Source organism: Arxiozyma heterogenica, assembly GCF_036370985.1.
Source record: "Arxiozyma heterogenica strain weizmannii chromosome Unknown scaffold_27, whole genome shotgun sequence".
NCBI lineage: Eukaryota > Fungi > Ascomycota > Saccharomycetes > Saccharomycetales > Saccharomycetaceae > Arxiozyma > Arxiozyma heterogenica.
This window is the reverse complement of record NW_027042680.1, coordinates 483,102-508,981: the sequence shown is the minus strand read 5'-3', so window position 1 is coordinate 508,981 and position 25,880 is coordinate 483,102. Positions and strand designations below refer to the sequence as shown.

The following is a 25,880-nucleotide window of genomic DNA, read 5'->3' as shown; positions in this document are numbered from 1 at the left end:
TTCCTTTTTCTTCTTAACATGCTGTTATGACAATAATAATATATATATATATATATATATATATATTATTATTGTTACTCCAATAAAAATACTAAAAACTAGACAAAACAACACACAATTAAAAGAAAATCCTTTGAATTCCCGCAGATAACCACACAAGTAAGTACACACATACACACATACACACACATATGAACATTTAACAGTGTACATAGCAAAAAGAAAATATATATATATATATTTATTTTCTTTAAATAAGTTCATTTAATAATATTTTTCTCATTACATCAAGATTCTTCTCTCCTTATTATTATTATTATTATTATTATTATTATTATTATTATTATTATTATTATTATTATTATCTTGTTTTTTGGTTTAATTTCTTTCTTAAAGTAAATAAGTCTTCAAAACATCGTCTTTTTTAACCCCATGTGGATATTTAAGCTTTATATATACATCTCACTATATATATCCTACCTAATATTGAAACCTCTCGAGAATAGAAGTATTTCTTTGCTTGTAATTGAACTGACAGACGTTCATCTCATAAATTTTAAAAGAACAAAAATAAAAAAGAAAAGGAAAAATTAACTGAAAAAAAAAAAAACCCATGAGGGAAAACTTAGACAAAAATAAAATGGTAACATGTGAAAACCTTCTTTAACATTGTTGGAAATTTTATAATTGATACACCGTTTACAATCCTGTAGATTGTTTTTATAAAAGTCTTTGAAGATTTTGTTGTACGTCAATAGTCCTAAACAAAAAAAATAAAAAAAAGAAATAGGATATATGGATATAAATATATATTTGTAAAGAATATAGATAAAAGAGCCATTATGGAAGATAAAGAGACATCTGATAAACTACTGTACCTGTTAGATGGCTTGTCTCAAAATGAATACAATAACGCATTTGCTAATGATGATAATGATATTGTAATTGGGAATAATCCAACACAAACTATACATGCAGTCGGCAATGACGCAAACACAAACAACGATAATAATTATAAGGACAATAATAATAATCACAACACAACTACGACTAATGACGCAAATATTAACAGATCTATTCTATCCCAACAAAATAGTGTAATCTCTATCCCATCAACGTTACAAAGGGCCATTGATTTGCAAAATGAACAATTGGGTATTGCTGAATCTCAAAATGATACAAGTCATGCTACCACATCATCAATTAATAATAATATTATGCAAAGGAAAAGAAGGCTTTCTGATTCACCTAATATTACATCTTCAAATTCTTCCGTATCATCACTAACTTCCATGAATGAAAAAAGATCGTTATTTAAAACGGCAAAATGTCATACTACTGATCGTATTAACAATAATCAATATGCCATATCAGATTTACTTAAAAATTTAAAGAAAAATGAAAGTGACAGTGTCAAACTAGGTGCGAAAACTTTTGAAATAAATACTCTTTCAATTACTGATCTATCATCCGAACAAACTAGTGAAAGACTATTCCATAACCTTTCTGGTCAATACTATACAATCTCCAAGGATTCTATACCAACTTTTCATGTCTCCAAAGAAGTATTTAAAAGTCCAATTGATTTTTTTAATAAAGTGAGTGATATAGGCCAAAAATATGGTTGTATTAAACTAAAAGTTATCAATGATAATAATAATAAGTTCAATTCATCAAAGGTTCCTGATAGTTATAAAGAGAAGATAAATTTTGAGAATTTTTCATTTAAATGTAGACAACAGAAATTAACATCAAGAAAACTTATTAATAGATCAATATTGAGCTTTTATCATGATCTTTACCAATTCTATACCACCAACTCCAGTAAGGATTCTGAGTTTGATAAACTACCTAAAATTAACAGTAAATCCGTCAGCCTTTATTCATTATATAGATTGGTTCAAAGAAATGGTGGGTTTGAAAAAGTTGAGAAAGGTAAAAAATGGGGATTCATCGAGAAGAGATTAAATTATACACATAACGAAGAAGAAAAAGTGGAAATTAGAGAATTCTATCAAAAATTCTTGCTAGATTTTGAACAATCACACTTTGCTATAACTCATGCTTACAAAGACAAACATACCAGGCTTGTAAATAAGAACAAAATCGAGGACACCATTAAATCAGTATATGAATTATGTTCTATTGGCGATGATTATCCAAGAATTAAAGACATGAAAATAGTAAAACATTTAAACATCAATGGTCGGACGAAAACAGACATTACGAATTCCCAAATACAAGAAAGAGACACATTTGTTTCTCAATGGCAATCATGGTTTCCACTATATGATCATGATAAATATGTTAATCTAGCAGCAAGAACTTTCAACGTTGAAGAATATTTTAATTTAAGTCAAGAAATTTTTCAAGAAATTTTTATAAAATATTATGACATTTTCCTTGAGGATACTCATAATATACAATCGGTAGATATAACTCAATTTGAAGAGTTCTATTTTGAGATCTTAGAGTCAGATAATATAGATTTAACAATTTTTACTGGTTCAAGATTAAGTTCTGCAAATCACAAGATAAATTTACAAGAACCTCAAAGTTCATCCGATAATTTGCAAAAGAAATATGACAGGTGGAATTTGGCGAATGTTCCATTAGACAGTCAATCATGTTTTAGGTATTTGAATTTCGATAAAGGTGATTATACCTCATCTAAATATGATCTTGGAATGTTATGTTCGGTATCAGGATGGTCAATAAATGATACATACTTACCCTCTGTAGATTATCAACACATTGGAGCACCCAAAATATGGTATGTGATTCCACCCGAGGATATGGAAAAATTTGAAAAATATCTCCAGAGCAGTCATAATTCAATAAATTATGGAAAGTTAAATTTGAATAGTAAAATCCTCAATGATTCAAAATTTGTGAACTCTAACATTTATAAATGCCTTAAAAATGATGAAATAGAAAATCCTTCTTATACTCTCATTGATAGATTATCAACATATGAAGATTTTAATTTTGCAGATAGTAGTAATAGTAAAAAAATGGAAAATATCATATTGATAGATCAGCAATTACAAATTAGACCATCACATCTACGGGAAAACGGTATTAAAGTTTATAGAATTTTTCAAGAATCTGGTTCTTATATTTTTAAATATCCAAAATGTTATTCTTCCACGTTAGGTAGTGATTTTTATTTTTCTGAGTCAGCTTACTTTCTGCCTAAATCTATATCATTTAGATATTTAAAGGAAGGATCCCATTGGCTTGCGTTAAATAACTGTTTACCAGGCATCGATTATACTTCTCTTTTGACTAATATTATCCAATCATCTAATGATCATTGCTTGGTTGAAAAAGCAAAACATGATTTATCTGATATTGTGAAGGTAGAATTAAATGAAAGATCTCAAGTATTTAAATATTTTCCTGATCTGCAGGTAATCGAAAACCGTTTTGATTTTATATCTGATTTTACATTAAAACCAACTGGATTCTCAAAAATTGAAATAAAATATAAAAGCACTAGAATGACTTTATCTCTAGCTGAATTTCTAAATAATCTAGAACTTTTAGATAACAGTGATTGGATTTTATTTGATGTGCCGTTATCAAATATGCATGTATCAGTTCATTTATATTATCAAAATGATCTGCTGCTTTCACTAATAGATAGTACAGATAATTTGCTTATTTCAAGTAATACCAACGATCCTCTATTATCAATGACATTGGAAGAAAAAATATCTATGATGTTGGTTGAAAAATACGATAATGAAAGAATTCCTTTAAATGTCATTGAAAATTTATTAGAGGAGACAACAGTGTATGATAATTATTATTATAGTATTAAAGACTTGATTGACAAAGCATATCTTTCAATTAACCAATGTAAAGAGATATTATTTCAATTCAATTCTAATCTGGAATTAATCAAACCTAATCTAGAAGACTTTGAAAAGAATCCTTTAACAGTTTTAAATGAATCTCCATTAACTATGATAGTATCTAAATTTAATCAATTGGTTGAGACTTTAATGCAATCATCTATTACATCACCTGAAATGGATTATATGATACAATTATACAAAATTTGTCAAGAATTTAAAAGTAAAGTCGAAATAGCAATTGCTTCAAATAAATTAAAACTGCTAGAAAAGGCCTACCTACAAAGTTTTGAAATTCCATTAGATCATACGTACTGTCAAATATTAATAAGATCAATCTGTAGATTTAAATGGTCTGATATCTATTATGAATTATTCACATCTTTTGATATTTCTGATTCATTAATTGCAAGATCATTGACTTTTTTATATGATTTTTGGAATTACGGTATAAATTTTTGTCAGGAAGAAGATGTACCTAAATTAATAAAGGTCAAAGAAAGAATATTATTATGTCAGGAAATTTTTGGTAAAATTCAGATGATCATTGATAAGAGTAGAAAACACAAAATGATTTCAATTGAGGATATCGATAGTATCGTAGTTCAAATAGATAAAAAAAGATTACCGATTCCCATTAACTTGAAAAGGACTTTAACAATGATAAGTGGTTGTATTCAAGACACTATTTCGAAAGAGAACCCTTTTTTGTCACAATTAGCAGGTAATAAGCAGTTTATTGATGAAATAGATAGTTACATTAGAGGTAATTCTATAAAAAGTTTTGAATATTTCCCAAGATTTAATGGCTCTGTAGAAGATACAAGAATCAATATAAAAGAGGCGCAAGGGAAACCATCCCTGGCAGATGGAATTGCAGATTATAAGGCATGGTATAGTGAACTAAGAAGAATCACCAACGGTCAAAGTATTGGAAGTATATTAAAATCAGCTAAGAAAACATTGGATTTGACACGAGACAAGTATATCGAAAGTGAGACAGAAAGTTCATTTCCTGAGGCACTATATTGTCTTTGTAGAGAAAAAGAAGGAGGGAAGACTATGATTCAATGTGATATTTGTAAAGAATGGTATCACACAATCTGTATTGGTGGCAAAGATTGGGACTTTAGTAATGATGAAAATACTATATTTGTATGTCCAATCTGTGATATCAATGGTAATACAGTAATTCATAAACCAGACGCCGTTAACTTTGGTGATTTGAAAAGAAACATTCTTGATATTCTATATTTGGATGTGATTCCTGATAAAAAAATTCTACAACAGTATTTTGAACTTTATAAAATTGCCCTTATTTTCAGAAATTCTATGTATGAAGCTCTGTTTAAAGATGGCAATATCAATCAAGATGTTCCTATATCATTAATAAAGTATTACTTGAAAAAAGCAGAAAAATCAAAAATAGAATTTATTGATCTGGTAGGTCCATTAAAGAGATATTGCCATTCGATTGATAAAACACAGTATGAATCTTACACGAAAACTAAGAAAACTATTATCACAGTCTAGCTATGTAAAAATATTACTATGATATTATGCTCTTTCTGTTCACATTAATAAACTAAACAAATAAACTCCAGATTAGCATAAGGTAATATAAAAATTATCAAGTTTTGTTATTTTTATGATAGAAATTTTTTATGTTCTTAATAATACGTTCCAAATGGATTCTGCAGTGTGTGCCTTGTTTTTTTCTTATTGAAAAATAAAAAGGAATGAATAAAAAGTCCTTTGGCATCTCAGTTTTACATTCTTCAGAAACTACTCTTTGTACTGAAATCCGACTATCATTATATATATATATATATATATATATATATTTTCTTTCTAATAATAGTGCATTCTTAGGATAGTTGCATTCTGCCATTATTCAATAGGTGATTATTTTATAGGTACATATATCTTTTTTAGTATCAATTGAAAAAGACAATATTTAAAGCTCAACATACATAAAAGCGTTTCAGAAATATTCACAATACAACAAATTTTATATAGACTAAAAACTTCTTTCAGATTTCTTGGTGATACTATTTTAATAATTTGAAATTCTTATCCTTTAATTCAAATATTGTTACATAAATTAAAATAGTTTTTCTCAGTACAATTTAGTTTAATGTGAGTCTGTAAAGTATTTGATGATACATATATATATATTGACTAAATCCACAAAAAAGGTACATTATATTTTAAAAAGTAATATAACAAACTTCAAGAAATTAACAATTGAGTATGTCCTAATATAATAGTACTAAATAGAAAATGATATAACTCATTATTGGGATAAATGGCTTGTCGGAGTAAACACAGTAAGTATTATTAAAACTTCTTTATAATTAAATATGTACAGAAACATATATAGATTTTAAATATTCGGAGATAATATTGAACCACACATAATGAACTAGTCTATGAAAGACTCTTATTTTTATCTATAGGTTTCTACTTTACTTTTCTTCTGTGTTATCCGTTCTTACTACATGCATGTATCATTTGATACTATTCATAAATTTAAAATTATTCCAATTTGTATATAATATTGATTATATGCATATATCTTTTTCAAATAAAAGTGACAATATATCAAAGGAAAGGTATATAAATTAATTACTACAAATCCAATCATTTAAGCCATGCCTATTTCTGGCAATTTCAAAAGCATAAAATTGAATTCTAACTGCAAAGATTGTGGTATGTTGACCATATTCATCACTAGCATCAGTTCTTAATAAAGTACCAAAGTTGTAATCTTCAATAGTCTTTTCAAAAAGAGCAATGTATTTTCTCCATCTTTCTTTACCAGTCTTAGATTTCAATTCTTCTTCGGAAAATTTCCTTAGTCTTTCAATATCTTTGTATTCTGGAAAATGTTGCATGAAAGTGTTATAAATCTCATCATCGTGCTTGGTTAGACGCAATTTAGAACCCTTAACTTTAGTAAGCAAATTCCAATAAGTTTCAGCTTGTTCGACAGCAATGACAGCAAATTGTTTTTCAATCTCTTCTAGGTTATCAGCGTTGTTGGCGTCAAATGTGTTTAGGGACATTGTATATTTATGATAGGAACTATATTTTTGTTTGCAAAAATTCTTCGATGATAGTTAAATAGGTTCTTGTGGGAATGAAAGCAAAAAAAAAAACAGGAAGAGAAACACAGAAATGAAGACACGCCCTAATACATGGAGGGTTAAATATTAGAGAGTACTAATTTTTTTAAGACATTCTTTTATTTCGCTACAATTGAAGCTGATGAATTATGTTCTCCCATTTTAATATCCAAATTTTTCTGATGGTCCCTATAACACAATAACAATGACAAAAAATGCATATCGATTTTTCTGTAACAAAAAAAAAAAGGAATCTAATTAGTCACGTGATCGAATTTTTACTTTTCTTCTTTTTTTTTTTTTCTTTTCACCTCAATTTTTTCCTTTTTCTTGAAGAATTTCCTACAATTGCAATTCATTGCCAGATAAGGCAATATCACCGAAATAAGAAAAGAACCAATGCTCCAAGACTTTGTAAACAGGAGGAAAGAAACAACAAAAGAGGGAAATGATTGCATATAATGTGATATATTAAAAATTTTTAAACCAAAGATAACTGAATAGTAGGAATTAGCCAGAGAAATGAGACTAATTATATAGTTGCTGGGCTTAGAAAAAGAAAAAATTGTAACTCAGTTCCACCATAGCCCTCGAATCTAAAAGGATAAGGACCTAAGTCATTATTTAGAATAGGTTATATTTCAGAAACTCTGTTTTATGAGGTAAAGTTATACTTGAAACTGTCTGAACCTTTTGCTGATTTAAGTGTGATTCTGCGACTACATGATTAGTGTTGTGCAAAGTTTAAGAATGAGTAAAATCAGTGCTGCATGTATTATTATTGGTGATGAAGTGTTAAATGGGAAGATCATTGATACTAATTCTCGTTTTTTCGCCAAGTACTGTTTTAATCTCGGGATTAAGTTGAAAGAAATAATCACAATCGGAGATGATGAAGATCAAATTGTCGAAACTGTAAGTAAATTATCCAAAAAATATCATTTTATCATAACCACAGGGGGAATAGGAAGTACACACGATGATATAACGTATGCAGCAATATCTAAAAGTTTTGGCTTGCCTTGTGTACTTAATGAAGAATTGAAAAAAAGAATGCAAGAAAAACAAAATCCTGAGAGTAGGTTAGATAAACAAGCGTTAAAAGATTATTATAAAATGGCTACATTACCTTCTGGTAGTAACGTCAAAAACTATTATGTTTCAGATGATCTATGGGTACCAATTTGTTCCATTAATCAACAAGTGTTTATATTCCCAGGTATTCCACAACTATTTGAAAAAATGTTAACTTTTTTTACACCAATCTTGAAAGATTTGTTTCATTTAACTACTGATCGTAATGAATATGTTAGATATTTTGTTAAGACAAAATTAACTGAATCACAAATTTCTCATCGTTTGAAATTATACCAGGAACAGTCAGAAAAAATATCTCCAGAGATTAAAATTGGTTCATATCCTCATTATGGTATGGGCTTCAACACTATAAGTATCCTTGGGGAAAAGAAGCATGATAATTTTCTTCGTTCTATCGTGGATCGTGCTATTATTGAGTTAGAAGGTGAAAAGATCTCAAGTGAGTTGGAAGATAGTTATTCCAATAATAGAATTTTAAATTAGAATATACATGTAAGATAAATACTGCATATATACACACAAGCATACACACATAAAAGCATATATATATATGTATATTTACTGTTATTATTATAATTGCTTTAATCACATTTACTTATTTATTAATTTACTTAGTACACATTATCTATTCAAAATATTTCTTAAAACTATACTAATTTCTATCATTATTTTTAATATATGTGCATAGCTAATTATCAAATTATTAAAGTATTGACGTACTGCAAAAAAAGTTTGTTCTATCAAGCATATACATTTAAACAAAATATAACATATATTTATATACGTATGTATAATGTCATCTTTAATTATGATACAATTTAATTATGTAATATTAATCTTCTTCTTCATCGTCGGTATCGGCTGGTCTTGGAGTACCCTTTGGAGAGGATAACCATTCAAGATAACGTAAACGACGACGTTCGGCCTGAGCTTTCTTTTCATTCCTTGTCATTCTTTTCTTTCTTTGCTTGACTTTAATATTTGCAGGTGAATCATCATTGTCGACAGATGGAGAAATCATCTTAACACCAACTGCATTAACATTACCCCCATCTTCAAATCTAGATTGGTCAATTTGTGCAATACCCTTTTGAACCATTTGACCGTTTTCAACAATCCATTGTTCAGGACACAAGGCACCAACAAATTCACTGTTGTGTGATATCATAACAACACCACCGGTCCATTCACGAATAGCCATAGCCAAAGCACCAAGTGAATCTCTATCTAAATAGTTAGTAGGTTCATCAAGAACTAATAAATGTGGATTATTCCACATGGCACCAGCAATAACAACTTTAACCAATTGACCACCAGATAATGAACCTAATGGAGTGTGATCCGCAATCTCAGCATCCAAACCGACATCTTCAAAATGTTTGGAAATAACAGATGGAATCAGTTCACGATAACCCAAACCTTCCCTAGAAGCTTCATGGTCATCGAACTTTTGGACCAATTTCTCAAATCCATGTTCAATTAAAACTTCTCTTGGAACCCAAGAATTATATTTTGGTTTCCAATACTTCCATTTAATTTCATATTGGAAAGACTTCTTTAATTTCTGTCTACCTACAATAGCTTCAATAGCTCTTTTACCTCTACCATCATCTATATCAATTTCCTTTTGCATCATTTCCTCTTCCTCTTCAGAAATCTTTCTAGACTCCTTTAATAAGACTTCACGATCTTCACCAAATTGATAACGCCATTGTAAATACTGGTTAGCTGTCTTTTCTTTATGCTCGTTAACATGTTGTAAGGCGTGTTGTGCTATATAACCAATACGAAGATTTGGGTGTTTCTCAACTTTACCTTCTTGAGGGACCAATTCACCAGTTAATAACTTAATTAGAGTAGATTTGCCAGCACCATTAGGACCTAAAATGGCAACACGAGATGACAAAGACAATGCACAAGAAACATGACTTAAAGAAGGTTTATCAGCACCTGCATATGTAAAGGTGACATCGGACATCTTGGCCACGGCTCTTGATCTTGACTTAACACCAGTCAAAATACCGGGTGGAGGAAAATGCATTTGAGCATTACTGTCAGTTAATGTATAGTAGGCTTTAGCTTCTGGTTTAACTTTAACAAATGCTTCCAAATTACCTTTATAATAAACCAATTTCTTATTTTCGTAATGAATAATATCAGTACAGACAGCATCCAAGAAACCTGTGTCATGGGAAACAATTAAGGAAGTTATATTAGTATGTTCCAATAAATAATCTTGTAGCCACTTAACATTAGTAACATCCAAATGGTTAGTAGGTTCATCCAGTAATAAAATATCAGCTTTTTGCAGCATAGCTCTAGCCAATTCTAATTTCATTTTCCAACCACCAGATAATGAACCAACAGTTTGAGCTCTTCTCTCTTCGTTGAAACCCACTGATTCCAAAGCTGTTGCAATTTCATCACGAGAAATGTTTTGTAATTCTTCATCAAGAGCAATGAAGGAAACTAAATCCAAACTACCTTCTTCACCTTGCAGTTTATGTTCGACAAAACAAGTTCTCAAAGTATTTTTATCTGGGAAGCCTTCCAGTTGACCATTATTAATGGATCTCATTAAAGTGGATTTACCAGCACCATTTCTACCGCATAAACCGTATCTATGCCCCTTCAATAATCTTAAAGTAGTCTTGTTCAATAACATTCTTGAGCCGTAAGCTAAGGAAAAATCTGTGTTGACAATCTCTACACCTTCATCCTCATCATTTTTAACTTTTTCTTGATGGAAAATCAATCTTAAACCATCCACGAAGTCATTCTCGACAATATCTTTATTACATTCACCGAGGATCTTGATTAAGAAAGTCTCAATATTTTTCCAATCATTAACGTTAGCTTCCATAGTCAACCATCTACCCAGGTAATCAATTACAGTTTCATCACAACCATTTTTATCAGGAGTTGATAAAAATGGTTTGAAAGGATAGCTTGTATCTTGATTAGAAGAAACTTTATTCAATTTTTCTAAAAGGAATTTCTTAGCTTCCTCAATAGTTAATCTACCAGAGAATTCATTTTCATTTGTTTTTGTTACACTATCCTCATCACCTTCTAAAACTTTTAATGCTTTCCCAGCCAATTCACGAACTTCTGGTAAAGATGCAGTGTCAACAACTTTTTTAATGCCAGGTAATAATTGCGGGATAAAACTTTCAATTTCAACACGATTATTGACTAGTCTAGTCAAATTTTCGACCACAATAACTGTTTGTCTTAATTGTTCTTGAGAGGAAGAAGATAGATTTAAAGATCTGTTTAAAATTGGTACTAATAAAGCCAAAGCAGGTTCAGTGACTTCGGCAACAAATGTGACGCTAGATAAAGCTTTAACAGATTCAGGTACCTTGGTTGGATCTTGTAATGTTTTGGCAATTAATTCATATCTAGATGATAAATCTAAATTATCTAAGATTGAGATATAATCTAATAAAGTTTTATAACCTTGTTTGGCTAATTCAGGTTTGAAATCTGTTGCTACATCAGTTAACACTGGTACAGTTTCTTTAAAAGTCAATTCCAGTAAATCGTTTGGCGCATCTTCTCTAATTCTATTAACGATACCTAATGCAGCCAATTTCGATTGCCATTTAGCACCAGATGATAGATATTTCAATATTACGGGTAAGACAGAAGATGGCAAGCATTCAACTGGGAAAGTTATTAAAAGAGCATCGATAGAATGTTGGGCAGCTCTTTTGACATTATTATCTTTATCCGCCATTAGTTCTAATGCTAATTCAAAGAATGGTAAGAGAAAGGCTTCTTGTGGATTTTTATTATTAAAGAATTGAGCTAAATTGGTAATTAGAAGCATTGCACCTTCTTTAATTAAAGGTGGATTTTTTGGTTTAATTAATCTACTTAGAACATCCAAAATTTCCCAATCAACAATTTTTTGTGCTGTAATTGTGGTATCATTGGCATTATCATTTTCTTCTTGTTGTGCAGATTTGAATTTGTCAAGAATATCTTTAATAATTGATTTTAATTCAGTAATATTTGTTGATTCAGGTATTTTAGATAATAGAGAAGAGATTGGCGATAGCTCCAAATTGCCCAGTTTGTTATTTAAAGAAGTTAAAGAAGCAGTGGAAGCAGAAGGGGTAGGAGCTTGACTAGTATTTGGACTGACTGCAGACTGTTGATAGTTGCCACTATAAGATGATTGATAATTTGGTTTGTAACCACCATATTGTTGATAATTACCGTAATTGTTGTAGTTATTATAGTTATTATAGTTACTATAGTTATTATAATTATTATAATTGTTATAATTGTTACTACCTTGATTATATCTTTGGAACTTACTTCCTTGATTCCAATCTTTTTTAACAGTTCTTTGTTGTTGTTGTTGTTGATAATTATTAGCCCTAAAATAACCTCCATATGGAGATGGAACTAAGTTTGGATCCTTTGGTTGTTCATTTAAAAAATCATCCAAATTTTGAAACTTCTTTGGTGGCATTTTGGTTGATATATATATGTATATATAACACAATATTCTTCTTATTTTACTATGTATATGTAATTTTACAAATCACTTAATAAAAAGAGACAAGAGAAGAAAAAAAAAGAAAGGATAGAGAGGAAGAAGAAATCAGGAATTTAGTTGATATATAGCAAAATGACTGAGTATGGCATAGTAATATATTATTTGAACTTATCTGTCAAATAGAATATTTAACAATAAGAATGAAAAAAAAATTTTTTTTTCTGATCTTTCATGCTCATCAAGAAAAAAGAAAAAAAAACCAAAAAAAAAAAAAAATTAAAAATAGATGAAATTTCTTTTGTCATTTCCTTTTAGTTAGAGGAAAAAAAAAGTGAAGAAACAGGGTGTGGATATAGTGAATTCTTTATTAAACTAACGAGATTAGACTTTTGAGCCGCGAATCAAAACGAACGGTGAGGAATAATAAATCCCAATACCAGAGAATAGGGTTACAATACACATACGTGTATACGTTTCATAGGTTCAATCAACAAATAGTCTATCCTCTACTGGAGACTTACATAATTAATAGCTCCCAGAATTTATTCTCAGTTTCTGTGATTATTTTTAAAGATGACAAAAAGAATGATTCAAGGTGGTATTTATAGTAAATCAGATTGCTTATGTAGTACAAAATGATTAACACAGAGAAGTCAATCAAACAATTTCTTTTCTCATAATTCCAAAAGAGTTATAATGAATATTGGGCGGCTAATATCCATAATCTCTGCAAATAGCCGCTGACACTGAGAAGGAACTTTCACCTCTATTGTTTTTCTCTTCTTTGCTTTTGTTTTTTGTTTTCTCATCAGTCCTTTACGTTCTTCTTGCCTTATCTTCTGTCCTGTTCTGCTGTATCGTTTTACCACAGAGAAAGGGGAATGAGGAGAAGGGGAGATCTCACGCACACCCACACACCAGCCGTCCAAACCTACATACTTCCCTGTTTCCATGGCAATAACGTTAATGGCAGCGACGGACAGAAACATAAACAAACAACAAGCGGGCCTCCACACACCCTTAAAGTTTTAAAAAAAAAAAAAAAAAAAAAAACACGAACCTAGAAAACCAAAAAAAAAAAAAGATAGTTACGTGTTTTTTTGTTTTCTTTTTCTTCTTTTCACCTAAGACAGCGACAACAAAAAGAAAAGGTGAGAAAGAAGAAGGAAAGGAAGAAAAAAAAAATAAAATAAAAAAAAAAGAAAAGATGACACGTTAAATATTTTTCGAATAATTGAATCAGTAAATCCATTAAATAAATAAGAAAGACGCGTCGCGTTAACGAAAAACATAGTGTATGTTAAAAAGAAAACTGTAAAAAGCATAAAGCATACTCTTAATATCTTGTTTTCTCATCTGTACCTATAAGTATATATATTATAAGTATATATATATATATATTTCTGTATAATTTTATTTATTTCGTTTTGTTCATAAGTTTGAAATATCTAACCCTTTTTTTTTTCTATAACACGAACCAACACCTCTTACATCACACACGTAAAAATATATCTCAATATATATATATATATATATATATTAGGTTAAAGCTGATAAAAAAAGGGTGGTAAAGCATAAAAATAATATTCATATAGTATTCATTTATTAAAAAAGAAAGCTTTTTTGAAAAGTTAGGAGAGAGAATAGAGACAATTCATTGAATAGATAAGTAGATCAATAGATACAAAGAAACAAATCAAGATGGCAGATTTTGTCGATATGACTTTGAAGATTCTTTATACATTAGATGACGGGACTAATACATCTAATAGCATAAGTTATCTAGCTAGATCTAAAAAGCCTCAGCGGGTACGAGTCGTGAGTATACCAAATCCAAATGATTTATATTCCAATAATAATATAATTAATCATAACAAAATTAACAAGTTTAATACTGCTATCATTACTACTAATAACAATTACGACAAAAATGATTCTAATGCTGATAGAACTAGTAATAATAACATTTATATTAATAATGGAAGTAATATTAATGAAAAATTTAATGGACTTAACACTAATGATTGTGATATAAATTTAAATGTTGGTTTAATTAATCTATCTACTGTATTAAAAGAAATCTATACCAGCTCTCCTGAGGTCTTACAAATTGATAATGATAACAATAATAGCAGTAATAGTAACGCTCATACTCAAATAAATCGTGGTGAAGATATCAGAATTGATTATAATGTTTATTATAAAGACATATGTGAAGTTAATGAACCTTTAGTGAGCTTAGGATTACTATCTGATATACAATCTAGATTAAATAAACTTCGCCGTCATAACAACAACAACAATAATAATAATAATGGCAATAAAGGGTCTAGAAAAAGTAATAACGACAATAATAACAATAACTTAACAGAAATACAAGAAGAGGATGATGAAGATATTATAGTGATAGACGAGGATGATATTAGTAGTAATACTAATACTGGAAGTGTTAACAATATAGACGTGCAAGAGGGGTTAGAAGAACAAGAATATGATAATAATAACGACAATAATAATGGTGATAATGAGGACAACAGTGAAAATGAGGATTATGAGGATGAAGATGAAGATGAGGATTTGATTGTTACGGGTAGAGTTTGTTCTAACTTTTCGGCATTATTACGTAGATCCTACAGTAATTCCCATAATAGTGTGAATAATAAGAACAATAATAGCAGTAATACTAAAAAGAATTCGAAAAAAGATCTTTGCATGAATACATTAGAAATAAAATTAAAATTCTCTAAAATTATTGTACCTAAGAAACCAAAATATATTCCAAGAGCATCAACAATTGCAAGACGTCAGAACACTATGGTAATCAGTCCGCTTTCTATAGCATCGCCAACTGTCTCAACAGCTGTTCGAACTGCGACATCTGAAACAAGTTCAACTCCACAATATTCTGTGCCCTCTTTGCCAAAGAAGATAAACAAAATTGTTAAACAAAAGAGACAAACTAATCCAATGCCAGCTCCAAAGGCTAAACGTACTCAATCATTACCAATATGGAATTTGAATGCGTCAGGGTTGGGCTTACGCAACGGTAAGACTTCTATTGCACATAAGATATTTATGGCTGATAGATTAATGGAAGAGCATAATTCAAATTCAAATTCATCGTCAACTTATCCAAGAACACAAATGTTCACATATGAAATTAATTCACTACAGAATGATAATACCGTCCAAAGAAATATCGTTGATGATTCGGTTAGCAAAAGATTTGATTTTATGAATAAAAAATTAAATAATAATAATTCTAATGGTAATAGTCCATTGAATGTAGGTGGAATAACAGCTAAACAAACATCCACAAAAACTAAAAAAAGTAAAGCTATCAAGAAACCAAAGGCCAAGAGCAAATCTACCAATACTACAGCGTTGAAGAATAAAAAAAGATCACAGTCACAATCACAAAATACCCCAATTTTAATAAACGATTCATTTGTTACTGTTGACTCTAATAAAGAGAATGTTCCACCTTTAAATAACATCATTGATCATGATGATGACAATAACGCTAATATAGCTCCGATCGCAGAAAGAATGGATACAAAACCTATTGATCCAATTCATACTGATCAATTAGATTTATACTCGTTAAATTTTGACGAGAATGCATTAAATTGGTTTGAGGACGTAACAAAGAATCAATCAGATAATAAAGAAACAATGACACCAGCATTTATATTTGATAATGATACTTTAAAATTCAATAATATAATGGTGGATCACAGCGGTAAAAATCATTATAATAGTAACAACAGTACATCTAATACTAACGTTAATGCTAATACTAATACTAATAATAATAATAATACTGTAACACCAAGAGATATCATAGATGATCCTGACAGGACAAGTCCATTGGATACACTATCTATGCCATTAATGGAATTAGAAGAAACACGCCCTAGTTTAGCAAATTTAAGTAGTGAAGATGGTTTAGTTCATAGTCGTCATAATACAGGCTCGAATCAAAAGGGTAAAAAACACATTACAACTTGTCAGGAACAATTGAATAGGTTACCTATTTTAGCACCATCTCATTCTAATCTCTCACAACTGAACTCTAATAATAATAATAATAATAATAATAATAATAATAATAATAATAATAATAATAAATCAAGAGTTATTAGAAATGATCTGGCTGGTACACCTAAGGAGTCTAATAATATGGACGATGCTGTAGGTAGTGAAGCCACTATTTTATTAAATTATAATACATCTCCGATAAATATTTTGCCAAATAATAATTCTTCAAAGAGTAATCTTAGAAATATCAACAATTATAAAAGTAATAATGATGAATTTGATGAAGAAGAAAAGAAAAGACAGAGAATATTACCTTCTTCTCCAAGTATGATCTTTGAGTATAGATCTGCTTCACCGCAAACAGATGAGAATGATGGTGATAATGAAGATGATGAGCATATGACACCAGATTTGTTCACTAAGTTTATGAATCAAAATAATGATAAAATGGATAACATCAGTAAACTTGATCAGTTAGATGTTCTACCAAATGATAACAATAAATTTGGTAGTGATTTTAATGAAATGGGGTTTTCTAATGATGGTATATACACACCAGCTACCACCGTTAATTTTACTAGTGATGAAAAATAAAATTAAGTTATGTATGTAATTAGGTAAAGAAGGATATTATAGATATAAAGATATTTGCATTTTAAAGTTAAATAACTCATACTCATATTACGGTGCATTTTTATTTGTCAAAGTATGCATGTAGCTTTTTTTTTCTTTTTTGTCAATAATATAACTGTTTAGAATAAAAAGTTTACATAAAAAAATATAATAACATGACATTATATAAGATATATAAATGCATTGCACACGCATTATAGGATGATATAAATGAAATACATACACTAAATTAAAGAGGGTAGAAAATAACTAGATGAACAAAATTATGAATGGATAAATATGAAAAAGTTAAATGGTTTCAAAATAAATGTAAAATATAAATTTTGATGAGCATGACAAGTTGTATAAAAGAATATGACTGTTCGTATTATATAAATAAAAACAATTCTTAGAATGACCAGACTGGGGACGAAAAAAAAAAGAAAAAAAAAATAGAGTTTATAATAGGTAAAATATAATGATAAGTGAGACCATAAATGAAAAAAAAGTAGAATATTTGATATAAATGGGTAACATGATATGAAATGGAAAAATATTTAGATAGAGTGATAGATTATCACTTATTCTATTTCTCTCATACATCCACCTGTTTGAAATATATTCATTTTTGTGTTAAAGGGGTAAAGTAGGATTAAAACTTTTAGAAGTATAAGGATTGAATTTCATCGAATGCATATTAGTTGTAGTTAAACAAGGCGATTCTACAGTAAGCTTATTATAAGTGTTTGTAAAATAATTTTGAGTTAGGGATTGTTCATATAATAGCATGTTCGCTCTCTGAAGATCCTGTTTTGATAACAAAGAGCGTGGACAATATATGAGATCATCTTCAAATAACTTGGATAAATTATTTCTATGTTTAAAATCTAATAAATCTAAATCAGAGTCATTTACGTATAAACTATTTTCATTATAATATTTATTATGATTCATAGATAAAGAACTCATAGCACTTGATGATGTAGAACTTGAACTTGAATCACTCCTTGTTGTACCTGAATTAAATTTCTTTATGGCATTCTGTTCATTTATAACAGGTATATCCATATTTAATCCGCATACAGGATTAGTATTATTTGGGTAGAATGGAATATTCAACATATTTATAGAGCTTGGTATCTGTTGTTGGTAGTGTGTTAATGGAGTATAACCAGTTTGTTTGGTAAAAAGTTCATTGTTGGTATATTCTTTAATATAACTATTTGGAATAGAATTATTTATGCAGTTCATATATTTAACTTTAGACATGATAAATTTAATAAGTTTGACTCACTAAAGGATAAATAATATATAACCAATTATTGTGAAGGTCAAAAATTGGCAAAAAATGATCTCTTAGAGAAAAGTTTGATAGCAGATATCTAGTACTTTGTTCTATTTGTTAAAAAGGGTTCTCTATGCTACTGATGTTAATGCATATAGTTATTGAATATGCGAACACGTAAGTATATATGCCTATTTATAACATGTAAAGATCAATAATGGGATAAAAAGAAAAGAAAAGTTTAATAACAGAAGATTTTAAGATTATATTTATAAGAAAATAAAGCAAAAAGCAGAGATAGAAAAGTTCACATGACAAAACAAGCAAAATAAATCAACAAATAAATAAATAATAAAAATAACGGAATCAGAAAAAGAAACGAGAAAGAAACAGAGATAAAAATATTCTCTATTGTTCTATTGTACCCTTTTTTGAAAAAACAAAAGCCAGAAAATCAAATATTCCGCAGTTCCGGCGGATATCCCAATTAGGTAAAATATCCGAGATTAGGGCTTTTAATGAGCTGAAATTAGGGCTTTCCATTCATGATATAATATAATCTAAACTTAACCTTGAGGAAGTAGACCCATCAGCTTCATCATCGAAATGTTGTTCATCTTTTGTAACTTGCGTGTCTTTCTTCTTATTAGTATCTCTTTCATGGAATTTGTCCTTTTGCTTTTTTTCCGTAGTTTTCTTCTGTTCTCTTTCTTCACCCTTTGTTTTGCCAGCAGTGGTATCGTATGTCTCAGTGCTAAAGACAGATGATTCAAAACTACTAAATGACCCATTCGTAATAGATCCTCCCAACTCATTTTTGTTATCTGCTTTCTTCTTTGATCTTTTCTTATAAGGTTTGTTGGAAGCAGACTTGGACTTAGACTTGGGCTTACTATCATTTTTCTTTTTATTCCTTTTGGATGTACCATCCTTCTTAGAATACTCTTCATTATTTGAAGTCTTTTCATCGCTGTCCTCATAAATACTGTTTTTTATATCTTGAGTATTGGATTCATTAACATCAGATAAATTGTCACTACTACTACCACTATTATTGTTATTACTATTTCCGCTAGAGGAAGAAGAGGATCTGTCAGGAAGTTTTCTTTTATGATAATTATTTTTCAAAATATTATCTTTTATACCTGAAACATTAGCATTTCCTTCGTTGATTTTGTTTTTATAACATTTACCAATAGTGGGTGAAGTGGCAGATGAAACTAAAGAAGATAATGACTTTGATTCAACTATCAATTTTGAATCCAAAGAAGAAGGACTACTTTTAGTAGCACTATTTTTGGTAAAAGTTTGCTTTGTAGAATAAGTTTTATTTTCATCATTGTTTAGATTGGAACTTTTATTATTAATAGTTAAATTACTGAATACATTATTAATACCAGAATTATTATGATTCAAGTTAACTAACTCTGCCGATGGTTGAATGGGATTATACAAAATTGTGGACTGTGCTTGATGATGCGAGTGTCCTATTTGATATGGCATTGTTTGGAGTGATGATAAAAGATAAGATGGAACATTTGTGAATTGGTTTTGGTTAATACTTGTATTAGTTTCATTAGTTTGTTGTGCATTCATTTTCACCTTTGAATCAATATCTTGATAGATTGAAGGTAGGGAAACGATTCTTTCTCTCTCTAACTGAACAGGCAATGCAGTAATAGTCTTTGGCTGTTGTAAAATTGCCTGATATGGTAGCAAATTATTACATGGTGTTCTGTTTGAGATATAATTTACATTATTATCATGGCTTCTGGATGGTGTTGTAGTTGAAATACTCTTAACAGAGCCAGCTGTAGGAGGCTGGGACATATTCGTACCAAAACTATGATTTACTTGATAATTATCAGAGATTATATTATATGGATAAAAGTTATAGTTTGTTGTAGTATTGTTTAATGCAGCAACATTGTTCTGTTGGGATACCAGTTTACCATCTGTCGGTATTGGGTAGGAATTATAAGGATTATGTTTGGACTTTTCTTTAGGAAAAATACTGTAACCTAAAGATGGGAAATTTGAATTTTGTTGGTCCATATTAGATTTTGAAATAATACCTATGTGATTTTTATCAGTCAAATCTGTTGAGTTTGACAAATGATTTACTTTAGGAATATTATTACTAACTTCAGTACCTCTACTAGAGCGAAAATTGCTATTTTCTATGTTAGAAATGTTTGGGATATTGTTATTTAAACTGGTATCAGCAATAACAGTAGTTTTAGTTACCATATGCGGCCGTGAAAAAGGAATCATTTTTGTATCCGACATATCCACAGGAAAGTGGGGATGATATCCATTGAAATAATCTGGAGTATTGTTAGGTATAGTCATATTATTATTGGCACCGACATAATTATAATATATACCGTTTGTATAATGTGGATATTGATAATATGCTTGGTTGAGATAACCAGTATTATTAACCCCTATGCCATTGATATAATTAAATTGATCATTATGTATCCTTGGTTGGGATTTGAGGATGGAAGTAATGTTTTCAATTTTAGAATGTACATTTTCCCTATGTTGTTTTAAGTTATCAGGTCTACTAAAGTATTTGAAACAGATATGGCATTGGAATGGTTTTTCACCAGTATGTTTTCTTATATGCCTAGCCAAATGTTCAGCCCTATTAAATGCCATATTACAATCTTCATAGCCTGTACATTTAAAAATTTTTTCTCTTACTTCATTTCTGGTTTTCTTTTTGTCTTTTTTTGCCTTGTTAGTATGATTCTGCTTGTCAGATTCCTCCATGAGAAATTATTAATGTAATTGTTTTTTGTTAAATAGTTTTGCTAGATTTCTCCTTTATTTGTTCTTCAAGTAAAAAAAACAAAGAATTGCGGAAATTTGGATTTTCAAAAAACGAGAATGTTTTAGAGAATATAATTTACCTGAAAGTTCTTTTTAAAGAGTTAAAAATATTCTGTCGGTTAAAAGTGATTGCATTAGGTGAAGTAAATAGTATATTAATAGCGGTACAGTCACTTCTTCAAAGGATATTTATTACCAAAAAAAACAATAAAAGGTTTTTTTATGCTACAATAGCTAATTTGCTAGTTTTCTATAGCAATGATCTTACTTGATTAAGATATTATTTTTCTAATTTTTTTGTTGAAGACGTCAAACTGAATGCTTGGTATATTTTCTAGTGTCAGTCTATCTTGATTGTAACTTAATATTTCAATGCTTGAGAAAAAATTCCTGAGTTAGAAGTATTAAAGGGAAAATAGACAAACTGCAGTTGGAATAAAAGAAAAGTAGGAAAAATAAGTAGGACCTTAGCATATTCCATATAGATAATATATATATATATATTTGGAATAGGCAAGATTTAGAGTATATACAAATACAGTAACCAAACACAAAAGAAATAAATAAAAATCAAAACTTTTGAAGAGTGGAGCATCTCAAACAAAAAGTGAGGAGGAGATTTGAAAGAAGGTTGCAGATAGTACTTTTATGGAAATTTAAAGTTTGAAAAACTAGTTTTGTTTGCTGCTCCCTAACAATAAATTGGAACTTGGGGTTTCGTTGGTAACAATAATTCAAAAACGATAAAAATTTTTTCAAATAAAGTATTTTTAGATAAATCTTCGAGAAAGAGTCCCTACTCCATTTTTTTCCTTTTATTGGAACGATATAACTTCGCTTAACCAATGTTTTGTTATTGAAGAAAACGGAACTCTCATCTGTATCTATTTTAAATTTGTTATTAAAAGGACAAGGTGAAAAATAAAACAATAATTTTTTTAGAGAATAAGAATAATAATGTTGCTGTGAAATTTATGTTATTGTTTGACTAAAAATAAAGCAAGATGAAAAAAAAAAAAAAGAAAGGTTAAGAGAAAAAATACTGGATATGAATATATCTGGTAACATTTCTTTACCAAATATTATTGAGAGAGAAAAAAAAAAAGAAAGAACTGAAGTATTGTTTAGAATAATAAAAATTTTTGGTTTAAGTTACATACTGTAGAAAAAAGAAACCGATGGTCATTGATTATAGAGATTTTTCATAAAAAAATAACATTTTTGGTGAGTGAAATCACGAGAATGTTAACTCCGTTTAAACTTTAAAACTTAAAATTATATAACACAATATATATGCTATTGTTTTGGAAAAAGAATAAGAGGGATATGAAAATTTCTTTTGTTTTTATGTTTTCTTTTTTGAAAAAAATGAGTTATTATTCGCTTAGAGAATAAATTTTTTCTAGTAATTTTTTTTTCTTTTTAAGAAAAATAATGTTTTTTTGTAAATAAATTTTTACCCTCATCATATATTGAAAGTACCAAAAATTAAAAAATTTAAATATTATAAACCCTAAGAATGATATTAGATTTGCACGATAAAGACCATTCTCAAATCAAGACAATATGATGTTTTAATACTATGTAAATTTGCATTGATAATACATCCTGTTAGAAAAAATTTTATTTTTATGACAATCAAGGAAAAATTACAGTCACAATATTGGAATAAAGTTTTAAGAGGGAGGGGGGACAGAAAAGTGTTTCTGTGTGTACTATTACACAATTGGCCTTCATATAAAACCCTAGCTACATGTTAGGCTGGTAAAAAAAATTAAATTCCATATGTTAAAAAGCCCGTGATTTTTTTTTATTTTTTTTTTTCACCTCCTTAAAATTTAATGCGGACAACTTTTTTTTTCATATTTTTTTTTCTGATATTGTTTTCGTTCTATTTTCTTTTCATAAGTCTGGAATTTTTAAATAATAGAAATTCCAGGGTTCAATTCAAAAATAAAGTAAAAAGGTTATTGGTATGATTTAAGAATGTAACAATAGAATGTTATTGTTATAACAAAATTGGTTTAGTTATGTGGTATGTTATTCAATAGCTGAACTAAATTTTAGCCATAATTTCTATTACACAATAATGTTGTAAAATTAAAAAAGAATAATAGAAATATATTGTGGTCTTCAAGCAACAAAAAAATAAACAATAATTCCATAAAAATTTCCAATATTATTCAAATACACAAACTTTATTTACTTGGACCTCGTATTTATGCATTTTTCTAGAAGAGAATACAATGTAAAGTTGTATACAAGATTAGAAAAATAACATAGTGAACTTTTTATAAAAAAAAAGACAATACGGGCGAAAGTTTAAAAGAGGAACCTACTATTGTTTAATATTAGATCTCTTTAATGAGGAAAAGGTTAAAAAAATTGAATATATTGTAAACTGGGTCAGAACTCTGGCTATTCTTGCGCATACAATCTAAAAAATAGGCTTTTGTTGGTGTTTTATTGTTTTATGTTTTCGATTTTGGATAATATACCGGTTAAATAATAGTCTTTTTTTAAAAATAAAACAAATGGTTAACATGACCAGATATGATTTAAATCTGAATAAGGTTTCTCATTCTTGCTAATTTGTTTTCGTATTGTTTTCATTTTAATTTCAAAACCTTGACGAAATGTATTTGATTTTCTCTTGAAATTTTGTACGCGAAGGGTTTTAGTGATTATGCTTTTAGGTTTTACTACCCAAAAAACTGTAGCAATTTCTCATTAAAATTCAAAATTTGTCTTTATTAATAAAAGATGTGCATTGTTGTCTCACGTTCGATTTCATATTCTAATATTGCGTTTCTTTGCAAAATTTTCTATTGCCAAATTATTACACCAAAAAAAGAAATGGTGCATAAATTTGAAAATGTTAATCTAATCTTAAAAAAAAAGAAAAGGAAAGGAAAGGAAGAGAAAAAGAAAAAAGAAAATAGTTAAATGTATCTATTGATATAGGTTTTACAAAGACACTTAAAAAACTTTTTTCAAAAATAAAAATTTATATTTTTTGTTTATTATTACAGATATAAACTTTTTCGGAATAGTTATAAATCTTATTTTTAAGTAAACAAAAAGACATTTAATTATAAATATTGGTACAATACTTCTATACCTACAACTCTTTTATGGCAAAACGGCGATTTTATACAAAATAATTTCAATAGAGACTAATATTTAATACGATATAAGTTATTTTGGTTTACGTATGTACAGACCAAGATTCCATAATAATGTAATGATACTATTACAAAACCTATCTCTATCAACCTTTTTTCTCATTGTCTATTTTCCAATATACCATTTTTAATACATAAAAAATTGATTTAAACGTTTGACTCTTTCTTGAATATAACTATTTTTAGATATATGATCATCCCTTACATAGATTCCAAAGAAGTCCTAATCTAAATTTTTTCTTTTAATATTGTAATTGTCTATTTGATTTCACCAAAGTCCCCCATATTAATATGGATGTTAAAAAATTAGACGTTTATTCCGACTATTTTATATATCTTAAACATATTTATTTTTTTGAATGAAAGACAGATACTAGGTAACCTAAAAAGTGTTTTCCTTACATACCTAAATGATGTATAGATTATATTTCTATACATAATGTATTAAACTTAATAAAAAAACTTATACTTTAACGTATAGTATTTTACTACTTCATTTACCCAAAAATTACCCAAACCTGCTAAAAATTATTTAAACAACTACCAAAAACTTATAGAATAATAGACTCCCTTCTCTCTACTCCAATTAACAATGTTATTACTATTTTTGGACAAATAAATGTAAACAATATATCTTAAAAATTCGACTAACTACTATTTTAGGCTTGCCCAGAAATATCATATCAGATATTTTGAAAAACCAAAATCATGAATTTAGGAAAAATCAATCAAACTTATTCTATTTATACACAAAAAAATTTCTACAAAGAAGAAAAAATTATACGAGGTTATAAAACTTTGAATATTTGATGTAATAACTAATTGCAATACAAATAATCTTTCATCTAATTTAATAATTCCTTATTCTGTCTGGATTCACTATTATGAGGAGAACCTGCATATATCTATAAAATTTATATTTTGACTTCTTATTTGTTATGCTTGGATAGAATGACTATGGTTCCTGCACATATCTGCATACAAATATTTGAAAAGTGTAATTTAAAAATTCAATGCAGTTTATTCTAAAAAACCATCATTTCCGCCAAAAGCTATCCAAATAGTTATTAAACACAAGTGCATTTATAATCAAAAAAAAGTCACTTTTTCAATAAAGAAAATCATTCTACCCAGGATATCAAAATTTTGCAATATCTGTGGTGTATATTTTAGAGATATATATTTGTAATGAAGCTTTATTCTTCTAATATCTATGTACACCTCTAAAAACAAATGATTTCAATAATTCACTAATAGAAGAGAATATATAGGTATCGAATAAAAAAGAAAATATACTAATAAGAAGGAAAGAAAAAAATA

General features: G+C 28.5%; 7 protein-coding genes across 7 annotated transcripts; 3 read left to right on the top strand and 4 right to left on the bottom strand.

Annotated features, from left to right (window-relative positions):
• Window positions 1–842: 842 nt before the first annotated feature.
• Window positions 843–5,393, top strand: ECM5 (Ecm5p; the record flags this gene model as incomplete). Its single annotated transcript, XM_064859871.1, has 1 exon — window positions 843–5,393. One exon carries the CDS (start codon window positions 843–845, stop codon window positions 5,391–5,393), a length of 4,551 nt encoding a protein of 1,516 aa, XP_064713244.1.
• Window positions 5,394–6,484: 1,091 nt separating this feature from the next.
• CHP1 (ribosome-associated Tef1p biogenesis chaperone CHP1) lies at window positions 6,485–6,928 on the bottom strand (the record flags this gene model as incomplete). Its single annotated transcript, XM_064859870.1, has 1 exon — window positions 6,485–6,928. One exon carries the CDS (start codon window positions 6,926–6,928, stop codon window positions 6,485–6,487), a length of 444 nt encoding a protein of 147 aa, XP_064713243.1.
• Window positions 6,929–7,711: 783 nt separating this feature from the next.
• On the top strand, window positions 7,712–8,569 carry FPY1 (flavin adenine dinucleotide pyrophosphatase; the record flags this gene model as incomplete). The annotated part of the gene is made up of 1 exon (XM_064859869.1): window positions 7,712–8,569. One exon carries the CDS (start codon window positions 7,712–7,714, stop codon window positions 8,567–8,569), a length of 858 nt encoding a protein of 285 aa, XP_064713242.1.
• A 349-nt stretch (window positions 8,570–8,918) lies between these two features.
• NEW1 (New1p) lies at window positions 8,919–12,572 on the bottom strand (the record flags this gene model as incomplete). The annotated part of the gene is made up of 1 exon (XM_064859868.1): window positions 8,919–12,572. The coding sequence occupies one exon, from the start codon at window positions 12,570–12,572 to the stop codon at window positions 8,919–8,921; it is 3,654 nt and encodes a 1,217-aa protein (XP_064713241.1).
• Window positions 12,573–14,300: 1,728 nt separating this feature from the next.
• On the top strand, window positions 14,301–17,234 carry SPT21 (Spt21p; the record flags this gene model as incomplete). Its single annotated transcript, XM_064859867.1, has 1 exon — window positions 14,301–17,234. One exon carries the CDS (start codon window positions 14,301–14,303, stop codon window positions 17,232–17,234), a length of 2,934 nt encoding a protein of 977 aa, XP_064713240.1.
• Window positions 17,235–17,885: 651 nt separating this feature from the next.
• On the bottom strand, window positions 17,886–18,521 carry PWA37_003335 (uncharacterized protein; the record flags this gene model as incomplete). Its single annotated transcript, XM_064859866.1, has 1 exon — window positions 17,886–18,521. One exon carries the CDS (start codon window positions 18,519–18,521, stop codon window positions 17,886–17,888), a length of 636 nt encoding a protein of 211 aa, XP_064713239.1.
• Window positions 18,522–19,080: 559 nt separating this feature from the next.
• PWA37_003334 (C2H2-type zinc finger protein) lies at window positions 19,081–21,315 on the bottom strand (the record flags this gene model as incomplete). The annotated part of the gene is made up of 1 exon (XM_064859865.1): window positions 19,081–21,315. One exon carries the CDS (start codon window positions 21,313–21,315, stop codon window positions 19,081–19,083), a length of 2,235 nt encoding a protein of 744 aa, XP_064713238.1.
• Between the last annotated feature and the right edge of the window lie 4,565 nt (window positions 21,316–25,880).